This window comes from Rattus rattus, chromosome 14, assembly GCF_011064425.1.
Source record: "Rattus rattus isolate New Zealand chromosome 14, Rrattus_CSIRO_v1, whole genome shotgun sequence".
NCBI lineage: Eukaryota > Metazoa > Chordata > Mammalia > Rodentia > Muridae > Rattus > Rattus rattus.
The window spans coordinates 270,503-293,329 of NC_046167.1; the positions used below are offsets into that span (position 1 = coordinate 270,503).

The window sequence follows — 22,827 nt, forward strand, 5'->3', positions numbered from 1 at the left end:
ACACACACACACACACACACACACACACACACACACACACACACACATACACATGTGTACCACATCCATCTTGGTGTCCACAGAGGCTGGATGCTAAGAATAGAACCCAGAGACTCTGGAAGAGCAGCCAGGGCTCTTAAATATTGAGCCATCTCTCTACCTGCAGAAATGATTTACTTTTAAATTATAATTTATCTGGGGAAAAAAACAAGGAAGAAAACAAACAAACCTGCAAACCTCTGACAATCCTTATATAGTTTCTTTGCTTCTACATTTGTTATACTTTGTGTAAGTGCTTTCTGTTAAACTACACAGACAACAGAACTGTGTGAACGACTCCCTATGAGAAGCCACACTGTGAACAAAGCTTTAACTTCCTGTGAAACTGGTCAAACAAACAGTGCCACACTTGTTTTGGTCAAATAGCAGCAGACAGTTGTACAGAAGCGGTCAGCTGCGGCTGGCTCTTGTGTGCAGAGAACCATGTATGCCCTACTTGGACTTATCAAAGCTGGACAAAGCACGCCATCAAATGGTTTTATACTCAACAGGTGACAGCGTTCTAGTTACAGCCTCAACAGTCAGACCCTGACGTAAGGGTCTCTCAGTACTGCCCATTCTGGGTCCTGGCTGCTCAAAGACTGCATGACTGGGCTTCAATGACTTACATCATCCCAGTCAAGTTTTACATAGCAGTTCTCATACTGTATTTAGAAAAATAAAATAAACAGTCAAATAACAAATTAAAATACCTGTTTCTTCTGCCCAATTCGGTGAGCTCGGGCCTGAGCCTGAAGATCGTTCTGTGGGTTCCAATCCGAGTCGAAGATAACAACAGTGTCAGCAGAGGCTAGGTTAATGCCTAAACCCCCAGCTCGGGTAGAGAGCAAGAAGCAGAAATCCTGCGAGGAATTTTAAATATACAAAATTTGAGATCTAAGCTATGACCACCATGCCTCGTTTACAACTGACTTTATGAGCGTAGTGTTCTGTTACTACTAAACTGAAAGGCAACATTCAAAGGAAATGACGAAATACTGCGGTCTGTGGCTCACGTGGAAGTGCACGTGACCTGCAGCACAAGGCTCTGGGCGGATCCTCAAAAGCTGTGAGCAACAATAGTAACTAATGGGTAAATCTCTGAGGACCAGTCAACAAGATTCCCATGTAGTAATCACAGACAAGGTCAACACAGCACTCACTTCACAAAAACAGGAAGGGCTGGGATGTGGCAGTAATTTTTTTTCTTAACAAATACAAATCACACAATAAGTTCTAATGATGAAGGCTACTTTATATTGAAGTAAATTAACCGTAATATGTTGAAATACTGACATATCAAATTTACTATATGATACAACCTAAAACCTAATAAAAGCAGAGCAGCAGCAATCTACAGAAACAAAAGGCATATAAATGTAAAGGCATTCGTACCTCTGACCCCTCCGCATTAAAGTGGTCTAGAGCTTGTCTCCTCAGCTCCCCTTTTATTGATCCATCTAATCTCTAGAATAAAGCAAAGTAAAACACTTCACACACCACATTCAAATGTTAACAGTGAAAATCACTACGTCCAGTGTGGTGCTGGGTTGTGGTTGTGGGTTGCATTAGAACCACCTGAGATCAAAGAAATGGTGATTACCTATGAAGTCCCAACCCAGACTTCCTAAATCAGACATCCTACAGTAGAGTTCAGCAAACACCATATAGCCAATGACTCTGACCAGTGCTCAGGATGGAAATGCATCCGGTCAAGCAGCATAAGTGGTTTCTTCATTGAATGACTTCACCAGGCAATTCAACTTTCCCCCCTTAGCTGTTCCTTCACAGTAAAGTAAAGCCAAGAGGAAACAACAGAGTGCTGAGTAGCCATTCAAGCTCTTCGTAAGCATTAACTATTACTGAACATGGAGTGTGCCTTCATAGCAGAAAGCGCATGGACCCGCACGCGCACACACACACACACACAAAGCATGCACGCATACACATGCACACACACACTGACACCCACAGACCCACATGCAGAAACACACACATAAACACAAAATTAATGAAAAAGAAATAAATCATTATTAAGTATAGAGTATGGAGAGTAGGACCTGACTCTAATACTAAAACAATCATGGGTGTTGGTTTTAATTCCAGTGAATGAATTTCACCACGAATCTCAAGTAGACAGGATGCCAGCCAGCTCAAGTTTTATTGGCTGATCACAGCACAAGAGCACTACAGCCAGCACCGTCCTACATGTGTCCAAGGACAGCTTCTCTTTCCATGGAGTTCATCTTAATTCACATGGCTTGCCCTTCAGAGCTATCTTAGTACAGAAACACCACTTCAGTCCAGCTTTTAACAATATGCAACATAAAAACAGAAGTAAAATTTAGAGAAAAAAATAAAATTCTTAGAAAAGTAACAAATGATTCTCTACGTTTAAGAGAAATAATTTATATGCAAAATAATCTCAAAAGTTATTCAATAAAATAAGCCCAAGAATACAGTAAGAGAAAATGCTTACTTGAAAGGGGAATTGGCGATACTTCAAATATTCTGCAAGTATATCTAACATCCGCACCATCTGAGAAAAAATGAGGACTCGATTGCCTCTTTCTCTTAGACGAATCAACAGCTTGTCTAGAAGAATTAATTTTCCACTACTACGGATTAAGTGCTAAGAAAACAATAGAGTACAACTATTACAGTGCGGAAACACAGTAAACAGTACAGAGTCCCACTCCACATCACAGTTGGTCCAACTATTTCCAACTCAGAGTTCAAGCTCTTCATAAGCTGAAGAATAAACATACTTTGGCTTTCTAGGACTTTTCCCATTTTACTCTACAACATAAACTAAACCTGCCCTAACATGCATAACTAGACTATTATTTTTGCTGTATCATTCTACTTGCTAGCTCTTACACTATTTCTCCAAGACTTAGCCAAAAGCAAACATACATTAAAAAACAAAAAAGCAACTAAACAAACAATTCTTTAAAGAGCAAGCAAACATATTCTTTTTTAATTCGGGAATCCTCACCCCTCACTGAACTACTGTGACTGAATTCCAAGTGTCTTCACATCTGAGCTGCCTCTCAACGGTAAGAGAGGGGTAGCAGCTGTGGAGGCAAGGCCTCCCTCAGGTCACAGTCATATCTACTGATCTACAGTCAGATTCAGTCATATCATAATCTATAACACACGAATAGATTTTGTCTGATAAACCACTACAGTCCACTGGCTTGAAAGATTATGTTTATAAATTATAATTTTAAGAGCTTTCATAAATACAAATAATAACGAGACCTTATTTAAATGAAACATTAGCCAAAGAGAACTTCCAATGAATATATTAAATTACTGTACTGTCTTTAAGCTAAAACTGAAATACATATTCTTAGAATTCTACTTTGCCAAAAGAAATACTTAAAAATTCTTACTTGTAAGGCCTCCTGTTTATTATAGAATTCGTTATTATCTGGTGGTTTAATGAGGTAGCAATGGTTACAACATTTCTTTAGCTCCATCATAATGTTCAAAAAGCCTGAGGTACTGCCCTTGGAACCTTTGCTGAGGGCTTTGTAATTCCTAGTTAAAATCCACCTTCAAAAACAAAAGTCACATGAACGACATTCAGCAGATCATCACCAAGATAAATTCTGAAAGCTTAAAAACAACACTAACACCAAATCAAAACTTCACCCTTCCCAAGTTCCTGGTTACATACAGGATGGACTGAACCTCACATCTAAGACTTAAAAAGTACACATAACTTGTCTGATCCATCGACTACATACAGAGGTTTTATGTAGCATAATAAACACATTAATCCTTTTCTCGAGTTTTGGGAAGCAGTGGTCCAAAGTATCAATCTCCTTAGAAATTTCATTCCAGCAGACAAAGTAATTAGAACCACATCTTTTCCAGTCTCGTGAATACCTGGTTTGGTCATATTGTCCTCTCTAAATTGCAGTTATGTGATACCTATGCAACTTGAACATCACTTCAAACCACACACAATTCTTCTCTCAAAACCTACTTTAATTACCTATTATTAACTTCCTTTCTCATAAATTTACCTTATGAAGAGTATTAAAAATCCCACACTATCTAGGTATTCTTTTATTATCTTTCTTTACTACTGGTTACTTGGGATTTGCCTGACTTAACTAAGAAGCAAACAGGAGTCCATACACAATTCTTGGTTCTGAAGGAGGTATTTCAGGCTGAGACCTTACTTTACTGTACTCAGAATGTTTCCTGTGTTTCTGGAGGAGATACTCTAAAAATTTTTACAAATTTATGGCAATCTTTCAAGGCTAATTTGGGCATCAGTCAGGACTGTGTTCACTACCCAACCCCTAACCCTGCAGGAGGGAACATACACCATTTAAAGCCACATTTTATTACCATAGTAACCCCAAAATAGTACCCAGAAGTTATACGCGTTATATATGCTTTCTCCTTTTAACTATTTCAAAATCTTTTCCATTTTTAAATTTTCCTAATTTTCCACACACAACAACAACAACAAAAAAATACTTAATATTACTCTTTTCCATTATAAAACATTCTCTCCATAAACAAAAACCCAAATCTAAACAAGCACTTGATCTACAGGAAATAAAAAGGATATTTTTAAAGATTCCAGAAAAATATACTAGAAAAATCTACAATGAAAAGTTTATTCAGAAACCTGTTTCCTTATCAAAGGAATTTTAAGGGGCACAGATACCTACAAATGAGGCACTTCATTATCTCAGAAAGATCATATTCATTTCTGACGTAAGCAAAATTTAAAGTTTAAGGCAACACAGAAAAAGCTTTACTGAACATTGACATAAAAAATGTTAAAATTTATAAATGGGTATCTTTAAAAATTATTAGAGACACATGAAGAAATATGAATGTACCCTCTGACATGCCTGAAAAGAAGAAACTAGTGTACTAATAAACTCAAACTTAAGTCACGGGTACTTGGGAGGTTTGTGAGGCAGGGCCAGACCCTACAGTCCAGCTCTGCCTGGAATTCTATGTACTCTGGATGGATGGATTTGAATCTCAAACTCTCTGACCACCTCCAAGTACTGAGGTCACAGTATGCACCCTAAGATCCACAATAAACCCACATGCATGGCAGTTAGAGAGTTTCACCATAAAATTTAACTTTTTTTAGGATGCTAAATATAATCACGATGTATTTCCTTGTACAAGTAACTATCAATAAATGTTAGGACATATTTTGGTTTTATCCTTTGAAAAGTGACTATATAAATTTGACAAGGAACTTACACAAAATACAACTTGTTCATGTTCTTCAAAAAAGGGAGGAGGCAGCTAACACTCTGTCTAAGGCTTCTTTAGCTCTGTCAACTACCACAACTGCTGGATATATCAGGCTGGTTGAAAGGTAAATATGAGCAGGGGGATTCGCGATGATGTGTTACAAACATGGCTTAGGAGCAGGAAAGATGGCTCACTGGTTAAGAGCCCTTGCTGCCCTCACAGAAGGTCTCAGTTCAGCTCCCAGTGCTCGTACGAAGTTCCCAAGCATCTGTAACGTGGGTTCTGATGGATCTCATGCTCTACTCTGGCCTGCGTACCAGGTACCAAGCATGTATGGTACACACACATACATGCAAGCAAAGGCCGATACATATCAAAGTAAGTCCTTCAAGCCACAGTTTAATCTTGGACCCAACCCTAAAGCTCCCTGCTAATTAGCCATAGAAGAAACGTCCTTTAAAACTGAGTGAGTTGCTACTCTAAGAGCCTGTATGTGGGGATGCAGAGCACCACAAGGGCAAGGACAGCTAACTCTGAACTGTGTTCTCTATTTGGCTTACTTGTAATATTGTTTCTGTAAAGCACTCATTTCCATTCTTAAAATCTGCTCCACCTTGGCAGGAAGAGATTTTTCCACATCTTTCTTAACTCTGCGTAACAGAAATGGCTCAAGCTCCTTGTGGAGGCTTGCATAACCATATTCTCTGCCTTTACCATGTTCTTCCTCAAAATCTTCCCATGAAGAAAACCTTGAAACAAATTTAAGGAACAGTTATTGAAAATAAGCAAAATTGTATATAAAAGCTAAACTTAGTTACCTCTAAGTCTCCAACCCAACAAGTTCCTCCTATACACACACACACACACACACACACACACACACGTGTGAGTATACGTTATCTATATGCATAGAGAGTGGGCATATATGATCCAACCTGAGCTACAGAGTATATTTAAGGCCAGCCTGCACAACTTAGGGAGACCCTACCTCAAAACAAAAAGTAAAAACGAGGGCAGGAGATGTAGCTCGTGGCAGACCCTACAACGTGTGATATACTACGCGCATCTTGCAGAACTGCACCAAAAAAGATTAACTATGAATAATTTATAATGACTGCTCTTGAATTAAATTCTTCAAAGATAAAACCATCACTAAATATCTCTAAAAATTACTATGTTCAAAACATATTGAATAAAGAATGTGCATGTGACCTATGACAAATGTTTAACTTTCTGGTCTAGTTTTCATTTACAAGATCAGCTTGCTAGCCATCTCTGGGTACTGCAACTGCTACTGCACATACATAGCACACATACATGGAGGCAAACCACTCCTACACAGAACAAGTCTTAATGTATACTCTCAAGACTTTATATTAGAATTAAAATATCTAAACTTAGAAACTCATATTAGGGGTTGGGGATTTAGCTCAGTGGTAGAGCACTTGCCTAGCAAGCGCAAGGCCCTGGGTTCGGTCCCCAGCTCCGAAAAAAAAAAAAAAAGAAATCCAAATTAATTCCATCTTGTTTTTTTTCATTTTAATGATCTCTGACCCAATGTCATTTAAATCATGAACCCAATTCCCTAAATTTTTTCCCAGCTGAATCTAAGCATATAAAACTATGATCAAGACGGTATCCCATGTTGTCTTACTTTTCTGGCATAATGAAATGCAGCAATGACCAGAGCTCTTTCAGGGAGTTCTGCAGAGGAGTTCCAGTGATTAAGAGGCGGTGATTAGATTTGAAATCAATTAAAGTTTTATATAGAAGGGAATCATCATTTTTTAATCGATGTGCTTCATCAACACCTATAAATGCCCAATTCAGACCACCAAGGAATGCCTGAAAACAAATAAAAAAACAGTTAATATACTTAGAGAAATAAGAATTCAAATTTAACCTTTTCATTTGATGAACTTACGATTACTAAAATAAGGTGAATTAAAATCAGAAACTATCATTTTAATCTCAGCACTTAGGAGGCAGAGGTAGATGGACCTCTGAGTTCAAGACCACCCTGGTCTGGAGAGTTCCAGAACTACCAGGGAAACCCAGAGAAAATACTGTCTTGAAGAGCCCCAAAAAAACCCAAATATTTCATGACTGAACTGGAATCCTCAAATCAAGCAACTTATCGTGCAAAATAAAATTTCTTCAATTATTAATTTCACTATTAGAAAATAGAAAGTATCAGTCTATGTCAGCGTACACTAGGAGCAAAAAAGAAGTAAGCTGGCACCACCTATTCATTCAAAATTTTACACAAGATTTTCAGTCTAAATCCAATAGGTCTCTAGGAATGTCTACCTGAGACAGTATCATGCTTCAAGTGCACATGACTTCTACAACTGGTAGGTTTCTAATACTTCTATTTAGGTCCCTTGAGACCTGAAATGAAGGTGGGCCTGATTCTGCTGTTAATAGCTGTGTGACATTAGACAAGGGCCATGTAAAAAATAAAAAGTAGAAAACAAAAAATTAAAAAGGACCCAAGGCTGCAGTTTGCAGATCAGTTCTGACTTAAATATCCCTTCATTCTGACTGCAACACACAATGCAGGAAACCTGTAAGAAGAAAACACTACCACAGATAATACATTACATACCTTATCCTTCAATAAAATTTCATACGTTGTTAAAAGTATGTTAAACTTTAACCGTTTGGTCTGGGGATGCATCCATTCGTGCGTTCTTATCTATTATGAAAATTTAAGGACAAATTTAAGAGAAGCATCAAGCAAATTATATAGCTCTACTTAAATATCTAAAAATGAATTAAAAGCCATTTAAGATACACACACAAAAAAATATAATAAAAATTAATAACTCCTTATAGAATCAAACATGGCATGTGGAACTGAAATCTTTTATTTAAAAAAAAAAAATGGAGCAAACCTAATTTTATTATTCACTAAAGAAAGGTTTGTTGTAAAACAAACAATTCACTTAGAAATATTTATGGATGAAATACGACATTTAAGCTTCATCTTGCCTAAATCCAAGGAGATAATATATACGTGTGTGTGTGTGTTTGTATGAATGTAGATTAACAACCAGTTAAAATTCTAAAACTTGGGAAGGGAATATATAAATGTTCATGCACTCTGAAAACTATTCTCATGAATATTTGAACTTTTCCACAAAAGAAAAAATATAATTCATATGTGCTTCTCTATGTGCGTTTGGCACATGTCTACAATGCCAACACATGAGAAGCTAAAACAAGAGGATTTTGAGATCAAAGCTATCCTGGACCTCAGAAAGGTGTAGAAGTTGTGTATGTGAGTGTGTGTGTGTGTTTATATGTACATACAAAACATATATATGCATACATACATATCCAGTTATTCCTGAAACCAAGCATGACTTTTAAATCTATCTTTATTTATTTATTTATTTATTTATTGTGTTTGAGTATACCTGCATATGTATAGAGGTCAGAGGACAATTTAAGGAATCAAACACAGGTTGTCAGGCTAGGTGACAACCCCTTTACCCACTGAGGCATCTCACCAGCCCCATAGCTTGACTTTATTATAACCAATTAAGCATGTGCTAAGCACTTCTTTGTAGCAAGTTACATGATAGAATTAAGGATATGGAGATACACACACACACACACACACACACACAATAAATCTGGCTGGCCTTCCAAGTTTATGGAAAAAGGACTTACCATGTTTCTGCTGTTAATGTCACCTAAATAAACCACAGCATTCATCTGAGACGCCCACGTCTGAATTTCCCTTTGCCAGGAAGTCAGAGTGGAGAGCGGGACAACTAGTAGAAAAGGTCCGTATAACTGATGTTCATGAAACAAATAGTTCAAAAATGAGATGGTCTGTATCGTTTTTCCAAGGCCCATTTCATCAGCAAGTATGCAACTATTTCCTCTACAAAGTTAAAAACAAAGTCCATGTATGCAGTAAAGGTGTAATTCATGAAGAATGGTTTTCATATCTCCCATTTATATGAAGTTGTATAAAATGATATATAGGAGCTATTTTATGCAATGCACTTTCTATCAGCCACACATAATAAATACAAAATCTCACCAAAACACATAATCACTAACATTACAGGAAAGGTAAGATGAACAATAAGTACATTCAAGTCTTGTCTTAATATTTAATATTACTATTCTTAGTTAATTACAAAGCCAATACTGCAATTTATCTACCAGCAGTAAATAGACTGTAGACATGGCATAAGTAAAAAGTATCTAGGAAGAACACGGAGGAAAAGTACAGCTAAACTACAACCTAAGAACAGAGGCGAGGGGTGCAGGGACGGAAGGGAGACTCGGTGGTTACTAAAAAGAACTAGGGAACGGGGAAATTATTTCAGAAGTATGGATGACAGCATATACAACTTTTCCATTTGAATAAAAAACATTTAGAAATGTCAATCATCAAATAAGTTAAACTCAAACTTTATTAACATATCATCCCTAAATTATGTATTTGTAAAATCTGTCAATCTGTTCTCACTCCTTTAGCTGCCTTTAGCCACGTGGTAAGCAGGCGTGGGGGGCCGGGGGGAATAGAGACTGACTCACTGTCAGGAAACCATTAAGATTCAGAAGTCAGAGCTGGAAAACTAAAAGATGTGAAACCATCCAAAAACCTCTCAAAATACTTCCCACTGACAATTATGACTCTCATTCTGCTGACTGGTTCCACTTAAAAGACCTAAGTCATATGTGACATGTTTGTATGAATGATGAAAAGAAGGGAAATAGTCCTCTGATGCCTGCTGCAGATCCTGTGGTGCTGCCTGCAAGCAAACCTCAGGTAAACACTGCTTGGCTGCAGTGCTTCAGCTTGTGGAAATCTGCCCTTATAGGGGCTATGACAGGAGACTGGTGACCTGCAAAGAGGAGTCTCATTGTCCCAGGGTGAGTAGGTAACTCAGAAAATACTTACTTGCACCAAGAGTGAGCAAGCCAGTTTAAACCATTCAGCTGATAGTCTCTCAATTCTAAACCCTCATGTCCTCCAATATAGGATGGTTGTTTCTTCAGAGCTACAAATCTTGGTCTTTGTTTCAGTACCTTGGTCAGAGTAAATATTAATGTACAGAATATAAGCAATCATGCATAAAGACCAATGTCCTTTAGACTAGCTTTAGCTAACGTTTAGATAAACATTAACATTCATTTTAATTAGTTTTAGAGGTTTTATAATTCAAAATGCATAAGAAGCCAAGTACTATAGTATGGTCCTATAATCTGCCCACTCAACAGATGAGACAAACACTTATTTCTAAAAACTGGAAGCATGGGGATCTTGAGCTCAAGGCTAGCATGGCAAGGTAACAGAATCCCAGATGGAAACATCAGATAACAGCTTCATCCAAATGATTGACTACAAGCTAACTCTACCCTCCCCTGATACGCAGGTACTCCTAAGCTCGTGCTGCAACTGTACTATTCCACATCTTCCACAGATGCCAGCACTCAAACAAAAGAAAACTATATATGTATCTGATGATTCATTTGTTCATGGCTATTTGCTATAGAGTAAAATGTTTTGTCTTTTTTTTTCTCCCCCTGTGGAAAAAAAATTACTGAGGAAATTCAGTTCCCAACAATATACATGTGTCAAGTAATTCATAAAGAAGGAATGTCAAATTCATTCCTAACCATTGCTCCAAACATGAACTATAAATAATTTATAAGACTTTCTATTCCATGATTTTCAAAATACCACTATGAATTTAATTCAATCCTGTAATAAAGTAGTATCTATATTTTAAAACTATCATTTGTATTTTTACATAAACTACGTAACTTACCAAGTTTAAAGAAGATAGCCCTAGACAGTTTCTCATGCCCTGGTTTCTGCACTAGCTTTCAGCAATAATTTCTGCTACTTCTAAACCAAGCATGTATTTCCAATTTCCAAGAAAATTTTCTCTATGCAGTCTCTACACAATCATCATTAACCAACACTTTATTATATTTTAATATAGAGCCACTAGAGGAATCTCAGTTCCTCTAAAAGGCATACCAAACTAAGTTCTCTTTTAGCTTGTACGACAAGAAGATTCAACATGTTAGAAAGGCTTGAAACAAAACACACATTTGCATTAATTAAAACGGTTGGTACTCACTTTGCAATCTTTAAAAGGTGTAGTTTTTGACTGATTCCTGCTAAAATACTCATCGATACACGTCTGGAACTTTTTGGAAATGAGCGCTCCGTCCTCCCAGCTGCACTCAGAGTAGGGAAGCCCCTGCCATTTGCAATAGTAATCAGGAAGACCAGCTGCTGACTTCTGATTGGAATGAGCTGTGAGATGAATCAGGTACTCACTTTATTTCTATTTAATTACATCACAGGCAGACTCAGTAAAGGCTACACAAGTGAAAATTAGTCATCTACATTACAATATTTTATTTAAGTAAAAGCAAGCTAATGTATTTTGTGTATAAAGGTGAACTTACATTTGCTTACATAATTACAAGTACAGAAAAAAAAAATCTGAACGCAAACTTGTAATCCCAGCTACTCAGGAACCTGGGCTTGGGTTCTGAAATTAAAACTTTAATGGACAACATAATGATATCCCGTCTCAAAAGCATACCCAACAGGTATGCTTATGGCAGGTAGTCACCACTAACCAATTATGCGCTCCACTATCTGGTACTGTTTGTGGAGGTCATCCGTAAGCTCTTGCTGGCAGTTGTAATATTCCACATCTTCCGGAGAAGCATTTTTCAGCCTGAAATTTTTTAAAGCAACAACAGACTTCAGATTTTCCTCTAAATAACTTTATCTTACTGATAATTATCTGTGCGGCAAGCACTCATTGTACCCTTTAATGGTATAGGCCAAGTCTGAACAATGTAGAAAGAGAGCATTAGTAGTAGGTTTTTCCCTGTTTGTTTGTTTTATTTTCTTGTTGTGTATGTGGTAAGGCTAGAGACTGAAACCTGCACGTTCTAGGCAAGAATTCTAACACCCTCACCAACATCATTAGTTTTTAATTTTAAAACTTATTGTGAGTATGACAGTCTGTGTGATTCTTATCAAAGATAAGTTCAGACTAGACTATTCCTTTCGCCCTGAGATTAAGTACAATATAGGCTAGAAATATTCTATGCTGTCATTTTATTCTTAGTTATGCAACTCTAATCTTGAACTATAAAAAGATTTTAAAGGAATCGTTACCATCGTTTTGTCTCCTGATCTTTTTTCTTATAATTATCCAACTTTTTCATCCCTCTAACGTTCTGCTGCTTGAGGGTTTCTTCCGTCTCCCACGTGTTATGGATGTGCGACCACCCTTTCCACTTAATTAAATACTGGACGTCTCCCGGCTCTTTGCTTTTCTCAAATCCTGCATTTGGGTCACCATCTGCTTCAATAGCATAAATGGTTGTAGTAGCACCAGTAGCTAGAGGCAAAGACAAACTCCATGTGACTCTGTTAGTTATTGTCTTCCCGATTTAAAGCTTCAAATGTGTACAAATCACTCATTAAGTAATAAAACTCTTAAAATAAAAAAAATTTACGGTAAATTATGTCACATACAAAAGATACTAAGAATTTTAGGACTAAAAATTGACTAATTCAATCCCTCTTGAGTTTTAAGAACTGAGGAAACAGGCAGTGAGTTGACTCCCAAGCAGAAGCCTAAAAGCCTCAGTTCTAACCCCAGGACTCACATGATAGAGACCACGGCACAGGGGCCACAGCACATGCAGACACATACACATGTGCACACTGAAGAAATGTAAAATTTTCTACTTAATAAGCCATTTAAAAAAACAAAAACAAACAGTGGGACACTCAACAGCATTCCCGTTACTGTACAGCAAGTAACTTGTAACTTGGAAATTGCTGTTCTAATGAATTTACTCTCCAGGTACATTAAGCAATAAGAAGCCTATATATATTCAAGACAGAGGGGGAAATAGTCAAAAACCAACAAAACTCTTGAAGTTGAAAGTATAAAAAAAGAAACAAGTGATTTAAAATGTTAAGAAAACACTGTTTTTCTTATAGTTTAGAAAAGGGCTATTGAGTTGAATGTCTTCCAACATACAACACAAGAACTGTTACCAGGACATTTTCAGACGTGTGGGCCAAGCAATGCCTATTTTCACAGTAAATAAGCAAAGGAGAAGAAAATTCACTTTCTCTCATAACTGGAACCTATCTAGGAAACGCTGTCGTTCACACGGTGGATGTTTGAACAATAACATAACATAATGCTATCCACAGCTGTACCTCCTTTCCGCCCAACTCTGCAATCCATAAACCTCTCTATGGTCTCAAACTCCTCATCCTCCGTCTGAGGGACGTCCTCCCCGCAGACCTCCAGCAGGTCATCAGAGTCAGTTTTCATCTCTTCATCCTCCTTGTAGCTCACATTGACGGTGGCCTGGCGTCGAGAGCTTCGTTTATCATTATCGTAGTCCTCATCATCTTCATCCTCAGACGAATCAATCTGTCTCTTTTTCTGTCCAAGAATTTTTTTCCCACTTTTTGACTTAGATCTGGGAAAGGGAAGGAGAAAAAAAGAAAGTGCTTTGCAGATACTAGGATAAAAAGATTTTTAAGAAACTATACCAAAAAAAAATTCTCTAAATGGCCATTTTTAGCATCAAATCACAAAATTCTATACTCACCTATTCTGAGGTTTTCTGCTTTTGACTTTGTTTTTTGGCTCATAATCAGACTCTGTCCCATCGCAGCTACTTTTATCTCTCTCGTCTTCAGATTCTGAGTCTGAGCCAGACTGAGATGGAGATCCAGACCCAGACATTTGCCAATCTTCACTGTATACAAAACATTTTAGATACCACAATTTATATTGCTACTAAAACTCAATTATGGTCAAAACTAAATTATATCCCACTGAATGCAAGAAAACTATTGCTTTGAGCCATACTGGAAAATAGTAAATATCAGCAAAGTAACAACAAGAAGTGTTTTGCAAAGATTTTTCTTATTACCCTAGAGTTTTACTGGTAACTTAACCCTCAAATGAAAAATATTATGTAAACAAGAGGGCTTCTAGCCCCTCATTTTTCTTCTTTAGAGACTGCAGTATGTAAAAAGCATGTGCTTTTACACAGAAGCAGTGGGGCCCGGCATGGCGGACGGAGATCACGATGGCCTGGTCATGCTGCACTGCATTCGCCAACCACATCCTCGGAGGTGCTCCCACTTGCTGTGTTTTGTTTGGTCTTCGTGTGGGGAAAGCAGGACTGTTGAGCAGTCCAGGGGGAAGAATCCGACCAAGTATGCAAAAGACAAGTGAACACCTGCACAGCTGGCTGAGTTTCCTGCCTCTGAAAGACCCTTCCCCAGGAGAGGAGTCTGCACTGTATGGGCTCAGAAGGCGGGAACATATCCCTTTATGCGCACGGGGTCTGAATACCACCTGCATTCCTGCTGCCAACAGAGGCCAGAAGGGGTGTCAGCTGCCCTGGTCTGGACTTACAGACAGTTGTTAGCCACCATGTGAGTGCGCACTGGGAACCAAACCACTGTTCTCTGGAGAGCAGTCTGTGCTCTTAGTCACTGAGCCCACTTGCTAGCCTCTAAAGTAATTTTTAAGTAAGAATATATATTCTCTAGGGGAAAAAAAGCTTAATGTAAACAACATATACAGAAAAATGTTGGGTCTACATGTTAATATTTTGTAATTATTATACAAATATCAGATGAACGATAAATATTAGATTGTTATATTTAACTTGAGTATCCCTAACATAAAACTCTGAAACCATGAAACTTTTGAAAAGTTTGATTTGGAACGTTGGGAGTTGGGAGTTTGGGGTTGGGTGCCCAAGAGGTACAGTATATGCAAATATTCCTAAATTTGCTAAATTCGAAAACCTGAGACACTTCCAGCCATAAGCATTTCCCTACCAGAACTCAACCCTACTTCAAGTGACATTTTTGTTCCAATGCTTGATATACACCAAATCAATTGTGACTATGAAGAAGTTAACACAACAAACACACATAAAATCAGATTATAATTTTATCAGATGGTAAAACATTGAAGTCAATTATTTTATCCTGGGGTCTTCTAGGATCACACACACTCAGAGTGGCATGATGCAGGACACATGAAAAATTCTTCCAAATAAATTTTTCAATGTAATTTTTAGTTTTTATACCCAATCAAGTCTATGTATCAGCTCAAATTACTTCTCTTTTATTTTCTTATAACCATATTCAATGAGAATTTAGTAGCTCAATAAAAGATATAAATAGCTGAGAAGACACCATAGTTGAAAATACAATATAGTTTTCACTGAAAACTAGAATACAGGGCAGCTCAATTTTCAGTGCTTTTCTGGAATGTGGTGTAGCCAGCATCACACACACAAAAGCACACCAAGGTATAAGACAGATCTGAAGTAATAGTATGCCCTATGACAGAGGGGGAAGAAAAACAGAAGATAACCAGACACAAAAACAGAATTTCCAGAAACTAAAAAACATGAATCTTATAAACATACAAAACCTATTAGAAAAAAACAGTAAATCCAAAACAAAGTAAACAAACAGAATACCCAAGATAAATAGAAAAAGATCCATCAAAGCATGGGAATGAAAAGCAAACCAGTGGAGCAGACCTAATGTAAGAAACTATTCTACCTGCTTTCTGGGTCAAATTCTGTAGGGTGATGTCATTATGCAGGTGAAGGCCGGTACAAGACAGAATGAGGCCTGTCATTGGACGAGAAGGAAGGACGTATGGGAGAAAAGTCTGAGAGGGAGAAGGAGACTGGAGCGAGGTGGGAGCCGCCGAGAGGACGTGGAGGCGGATGTTAAGATTCCTCTCTGCACATTTACAGGTTGTTATGGATATTCTTAAGGGATGGATGTGTGTGTCTAGGTGGGCAATTATATCTTATCAATTGGATCAGAGGTTATTGTGCTGTGTATTCTTCCATGTGGCAATTTAATTGAATTCAAGAGAGTATGTGGTGGCTGGAGACGCTAGGCAGCCACAGAATTGGGATGTGTATGTCTGGCACGGTGGCAACCTGCCTTGGGAGCTGGATGGGTAGAGATTGCTGCCAGGCTCAGAGAGTGGCCATCGGCAGTGTGATGTGGGATGAGGCTGACTGAGATGAAGATGTCTACCAGTTATCTTGGGGCACTGCGGTGCCGGATCTAGTGTGGGGTAAAAGACAGCATTTATTTTTATTTAATTTTACAGCAACAAAATTCTGTGACAGTTATACTGAGTTTGAGTTTCTAAGTGAAATGTGCAAAAGTAAACTGCATGTGTAGATGAACTGCTTGGGTAATTAACATAAACACCAAGCCACTCAATTACTCTGCGCTCTTACATGTTTTTCTACCATGCTGTCAAACTTGGAAAGTAGTATGTTATGGAAAGTAGTTCTTTGATATCACTTAAAGTCAATCTTTAATCTGCAAATACAGAGGAGATATGTTACAACATATAAAAGAACAGGCATAAAAAAGATAGCAGCTGGTTATAAAAAGACAAATGGTAGTGGTTTAAATTAACTTCAAAAACACCATGAACTAAGAATTTTAAAACTATGTTTGGAAAGGAAATGTACAAAAGAAAAACAAAACCATAATATTTCCTTAGCATTCAAAATTAGTTGACTGAGCCGGGCGTGGTGGTGCACACCTTTAAACCCAGCACTCAGGAGGCAGAGGCAGGCAGATTTGAGTGTGAAGCCAACCTGGTCTACAGAGTGAGTTGTACGACAGCCAGGGCTACACAGAGAAATCCTGTCCCAAAAACAAATGAACAAACAAAACAAAACACAAGTCAGCTGAATAAAATCACATACTCGTTATGCTTTTTCCTCTTGACATCGCTGGACGAGGTGTCTGAGTCTTCACTGCTAGAGGAATCCTACGGAGAGACAAGGCCAGTGTCAGCAGCTCACAATCCACATGTACGCACATTAGCAAAGCTTCACTTGCTGTACTAGCTAGCGCTCATTCTGCTGACTGTAACCATGACAGAGACAGACAGACGGACAAACACACTCCAGTGGTTTGAATGAGATGTACCCCATAATCCTGGGTATTTGAACACTTAGTTCCGAGGTGGTGGCACTCGTCAGGTAGGTGTCGGAAGCGTGTCCTTGCTGGAGGAAGTATGTCAGGGGAGCCAGCTTTGACATTGAACACTGGGTTAGTCCCAGGTTGCCTCTCTTCCAGTTCATGGTTTAAGTTGCAAGTCGTCAGCTCCAAAGGCCATGCCGGCCTGCTATCCCACTTCCCCACAGTAATAGTGACAGACTCTTTATCCCTCAGGAATGTTAAGCCCCAGATAAACCCTTCCTTCTGTAAATTGCTTTGGTCTTGGTGTTTTTATCACAGCAAACAAAACCTAACTAAGACACATAAAAAAGAATATTACCAAAACAAGTAGCATATGCGGCAGTTATCTCTTAAAAAGTAAAGTTTCTTTTAGAAATGTGTTGACACTAGAATACACATAAATATATACAAATATGTGTACTGACAGAGTAGACTACCTCACTATAGGACATATAGTACTGTATTATATATACACTAAAAATTAATAAATTCCAATAACACATGTCAGCTGGGAATAATTCAGACCAAGACAGCATGTGAATGAGTACATACATGCCTGGTTATTTTTTTGCCCCGTAACCCAAGCTACAGTCATCTGGGAAGAGGGACCCTTAGCTGAGAAAATGACTCCATCAGATGGCCTAGAGCCAAGTGTGTGGGCATCATCTCAGGTGATGACTGGTGTGGGAGGGCCCAGCCCACTCATGTGGTGTGCCCGTGAGCAGGTCCTGGGAGGCCTAAGAAATGGAGGTAAACTGTGAGTTGGAAGAGCAGTAGCCCTCCCTGGCTTCTGTTTCACTGTCTGTCTCCAGGTTCCCGTCCTGACTTCATGATAGATTGTAGGGTATATAATGAAATAGGCCCTTTCCTGCCCAGGTTGCTCCTGGTCAGTGTTTATCATAGCAAAAGAAAGCAAACTAATAAAATACGCAAATATTCAATAACAAAGCTGGGCTCCTATTTTGTATAGAACTAATAATATGTCTTTATCCATTAAATCGTGAACATCATACACATACACATATGGGTATAAAATATTAGGGGTGGGGCCTCCAAGGTACAATCATTCTGCCTCCATCTCACAAGGACAGTGCTAAGATTACAGACACTCATTACCATGCCAATCCATCATATTTAATATTGCTTGCAAGTTCATCTTTGGCTTACCCTGTTCTTGTCTTGAAACAGTATTTTACTAGGTTGGTAACCAACCACAGGTTGGTCTCAGGCACATACGACCAGTGCTAAACTCTAATTTACCTTGCTGCAGCCTCTCAAGAGCTGGGACAGCAGGCATACATAATAATCATATTATTATAATAATAATAATAATAATAATAATAATAATAATAATAAAATAACAACAATAACAATACATCAATGCCTTATTTCCTGTTTTGCCATGATAAGGAAACAAATCACATAAAGGTCGCACTAACTGTTTTTTGATTAACCCGTAAAAGTAGGAATACTGGTACTAAAGAAGACGTCTGTATGTGAAGATTAATACAAATATCTAAGTTCAGGCATTGCTATCTATTCAAAGCAATGGTGTTTAGTAAGTAAGTGTATGTCTGTTATGGAGCTGCGCACAGGAAGCTCACCTCTTCGGATCCACTATTAGATGAAGCTGGGCGCTGCTGCTGAGGCTGCTGTGGCTGCTTCCTAAGCATTGCAGATCTCTGAACAGCCAGAATACTGGGGTTAGATTTCCAAAACTGCACAAAACAAAGCAGGAAGAGATGAAATGTGTCAATGTTTACACCCCTCCATGTAAATTATTCTCCTCACTCACTATATGAATACAGTGCCCCTGCAATACAGTGAAACACAATGAAGTGACCATGAGAAACGGACAGCATGTCGGATCTTACATGTAATAATAACCACCATACTCCTGGTACTTCCAATGCTTTTCAAAACAAAGTGGAAATGTACTGCATCCCTCCTACATACCATGGCTCTCTATGTTCTCCTGTGTTAGGTAAATGTGAAAAGCCAGAGTCAAAATATAAACCATGTCACTCCGTAGTTTTGCTCATAAACTTTGGGGGGGGGGTAAGGGGGTGAGGTTCTCCATTAACAAAGCTACAGCATGATTTACATTTTTGGCCCATACATCTTAGTTCTCCAGGAACTGGTACTCTGAGTAGTACAGTCACCCTGCAGCAAGTAACCTGCAGGAAACAGTTCTGTCAAGCGCACCCTCCTGCTGTTAGCAACAGAGCACCCCCTGCAGACCTTAAGGGCAGACCACCAAGCCTAACCAGAAGACCTCAAGCAGCCTTTACTTTTATCTAAGAAATTTAATTTCTATCATTTGGTGTTTGTGATGCTAGGAACAAATCCAGAATGCCAGGCATGGTAGCTAAGTGCTGTAGTGCTGAGCTATACTCCCAGACCATGACGTTGTCCAGTCAGTTACAAGAGTCAACGCCTGTCTTAAAGAGGTAGAAAAGGTTTTATCTGTGTACATAAGTATTTTACAGACACCTGATTCTGTCTTAAGTCAGTTCAACTGCATAAATTACCTCAGCTCCATCAACTTTTGGTGGTTTTGCTTGAACTTTGTTCTCTCGGGATGTGTCTGACTCAGACTCTGATTGACTTCCGGAGTCAGAACCAGAATCAGAGTCGCTGCTCCCAGACTGGCTGCTGCTCCCATCACTGCTGCTGCCAGAGCTTGAGCCAGATCCAGAGCCTGATGCTGACCCAGAATCATCTTCTGACTGACTACAATTGAAAATAAAAAACTTAAAGCAAAATCCAACAGGAATTTTAACTCTTCAGCAGAAAGCTAAGCATACAGTTTAATATTTCAATCATCTGGGTCCAAATACAAAGGAAAATGTACATTTATAGTAATGAACACACACATTTGGTTTTTTGTTTTGGTTTCTGAGACACAGGGTTTTTTCTGTGTAGTCCTGGCTGTTCTGGAACTTACTCTGTAGACCAGGCTGGCCTGGAACTCAGAGATCTACCTGCCTCTGCCTCCTGGGTGCTAGGATTAAAGGTGTGCACCATACCAGGTCACTGGACAGACTTATTAGGACTGTAATCCCTCAAAGACAATGTGCAAGGCCAACCAACTATGGGACCCTCGGAGAGAAAGAAACTAGGAAGACAAAATGTTTAAGTCATAATACAAAAACCCTAATAGAGGTTAGCTCTAACAGTTTAAATTTAGGAAGTGTGTGAAGAAATTAACAAACGTGTAGTAAATTCTTACTACAGAGGGTAGAAAAATAAGCCCATTTCTTCCAGTGAATACTTGTTTACAAGATTATTTCTGGCAATGTGCAGTGATGCAAGTCTGCAATCCCAGCACTTGAGAGACAGAAGCAGAAGGTATTGTCTTCTGCCTTCTATAATTTTCCAAACTACCACCAGATGGCACAACTTGCTGACAGACTACTTTAAAAAGCTACTCTTCAGGGAAAAAAAAGAAAGCACCTAAGAGAGTTGTAAAATAGAGTAATAAAGTTTCCAGAAAGAATTTTTATTCTACAAATTAAATGTTTAAAATGACAACTATATATGTATTTTGAAAAATGTAGTGTAATTTTGTTTCATAGAAACACAAAGTAAAACTTTTCCCCTAGTGAGATTTATGGTTGCAACATTGTTTCTACCAATATTGCTTTTTCTCTCCATTCCTAAACCCTTCCCACCATTATTTCCCTCTCGCAAACACACAACTCTGAGCCACTCAGATATCATTGTCTTTTAATAAAAGGGGAGAATAGTCCTATTTTACTTGAGCTACTTGTACAAACTGTAGCAATGCTACTAGAGATTTTTTTCTGATAATTTTATTTCTCTGTTAAGGAAGAAAATCACTAATTCAATAAACTTTACTGAGACCACTGGTAGATGGGGCCTTGGGAGACTAAAGGACACAAAGCCTTTACCATCAAAAGAAGTCCTACCTTACGTAGCTCCCTCCGTAAGCTGATAAGCAGCTTCCTGTGCTATGTTTATAACAAGTGATCTTGACATGACCAGGTTTGGGGAAGCAATCGGGAACACTTAATACAAATTTCTATTAAGGAGGTCTTAGGTTGTTGCTTCGCAGGGGTTCTTATTTTCACTAAAGCACCTAGCATAAAATTTGCTTGCCAAACATACACAAGCACTGGGTTTGATCCCAGTTATAAACTTGGTAAAGCATGCCTATAAACGTGGAGGAGGCAGAAGTTCAATGGCACCCTTGGTTACAATTTGAGACCTAACATGCTGTCTCTAAAATGGAAAAGGTAAATGGGTGATGGAATTCAGGGCAGACTCTGTCACAGATCCCTGCTCCTGCTACAGTAACGGAACATGTTTATATCAGGAACTGCTGGACTTTGGTATTTATATCCAAAGTAGTTTACTGAGTTGTTCTTTCATGGAATAAAGATTATGTCAAGATGGAGAGGAAGGAAAAGTTTCAGCAGAAGTGCATTCTAATGTCCAACTATACAGAAGGGTGAATACAGACCTTGGTGATAATAATAATACACCTTTTCTTTTTAAAGCTAGGAGGAAAAGACGTTTTCAATGATTCAATATAAGTGATAACTATTTCATGGTATAAATGTTTACCCTAACTTGAACATCATACAAATAAAATTCTTGCAGCTGCCCAGCTTTCTGATAAGACAGGTCAGGCTCACTTTGCATATCTTGCCGTAAGCCATAATTATTTCATTAAAACCGAAGCAGATCACAAGTATGAGGTAAGCCTGTGACTGTGTACATGTCACTTTGTGTGTTTGGCACAATGAACGACAATGCATGTATTTTTAGAGAAAATACATTAATTTATGCTAGTATTTCTAATCCACAATCAGAAGCTTTAACTCTTTCAGTTTTCTGTTTACATCATTTTGGTTGAACTTCTTGGTTCCAAATGACACCAGTGATCTGCTTGTTTAATCTTAGGGCCAATACATATACTACACACACCCAACTAATCAATTTCACATTAGTAACATTAGTACTGACAGAAACTTTGAAATAATTCCTTTGCTTTCTGGTTTCAAAATTGTTCATCCCCATAGTTAAACTACTGCCTTAAAGCCTATTAATTCCTGTGTAACCAGAAGTTGTCCAACAACTTGATAGACAGAATCGTCTCTTTATTTTTAAAGACTTATTGTTCTGACATCATATTATTACTAACTTAGGTTCAATAGTTTAAAGATACAATGTTTGATCAGTTAAATTAAAATGTAATTTTAAAATTTAATTGCCCTGCACCCAGATCATGATTCCTAAATACTACTGCACACCTAAATGACAACTCTCCTAAGAAATGGAAGACTGGTGCTGTGCTACAGAAAGTAAAACCTAAGCCTACCAGCCCGGATGGGAAGGGGAAAAAAAAAAAAAAAAAAAAAAAACCTTAAAAAAAACACTTTAAGAAGGGGAAGAGCATGGAAAAATTAAAGGACATAAGAGGCCGGCGTAAAGAAGCTTTCATTGACCTG

The 22,827-nt window shown here is 38.2% G+C and overlaps 1 protein-coding gene across 1 annotated transcript in view; it reads right to left on the reverse strand.

Annotated features, from left to right (window-relative positions):
* The window catches only part of Chd1 (chromodomain helicase DNA binding protein 1), a 66,749-nt gene that overhangs the window by 27,704 nt on the left and 16,218 nt on the right, over positions 1–22,827 (reverse strand). The window contains exons 3-19 of the mRNA XM_032885230.1: positions 19,882–20,083; positions 18,955–19,068; positions 17,092–17,156; positions 13,924–14,073; positions 13,523–13,791; positions 12,461–12,686; positions 11,911–12,011; positions 11,400–11,578; positions 10,211–10,338; positions 8,962–9,178; positions 7,892–7,981; positions 6,938–7,128; positions 5,844–6,032; positions 3,438–3,600; positions 2,519–2,671; positions 1,435–1,506; positions 753–902 (exon numbers count right to left, since the gene is read on the reverse strand). Coding sequence (XP_032741121.1) covers positions 753–902; positions 1,435–1,506; positions 2,519–2,671; positions 3,438–3,600; positions 5,844–6,032; positions 6,938–7,128; positions 7,892–7,981; positions 8,962–9,178; positions 10,211–10,338; positions 11,400–11,578; positions 11,911–12,011; positions 12,461–12,686; positions 13,523–13,791; positions 13,924–14,073; positions 17,092–17,156; positions 18,955–19,068; positions 19,882–20,083 — 2,659 coding nt within the window. The remainder of the gene's footprint in view (positions 1–752; positions 903–1,434; positions 1,507–2,518; positions 2,672–3,437; positions 3,601–5,843; positions 6,033–6,937; positions 7,129–7,891; positions 7,982–8,961; positions 9,179–10,210; positions 10,339–11,399; positions 11,579–11,910; positions 12,012–12,460; positions 12,687–13,522; positions 13,792–13,923; positions 14,074–17,091; positions 17,157–18,954; positions 19,069–19,881; positions 20,084–22,827) is intronic.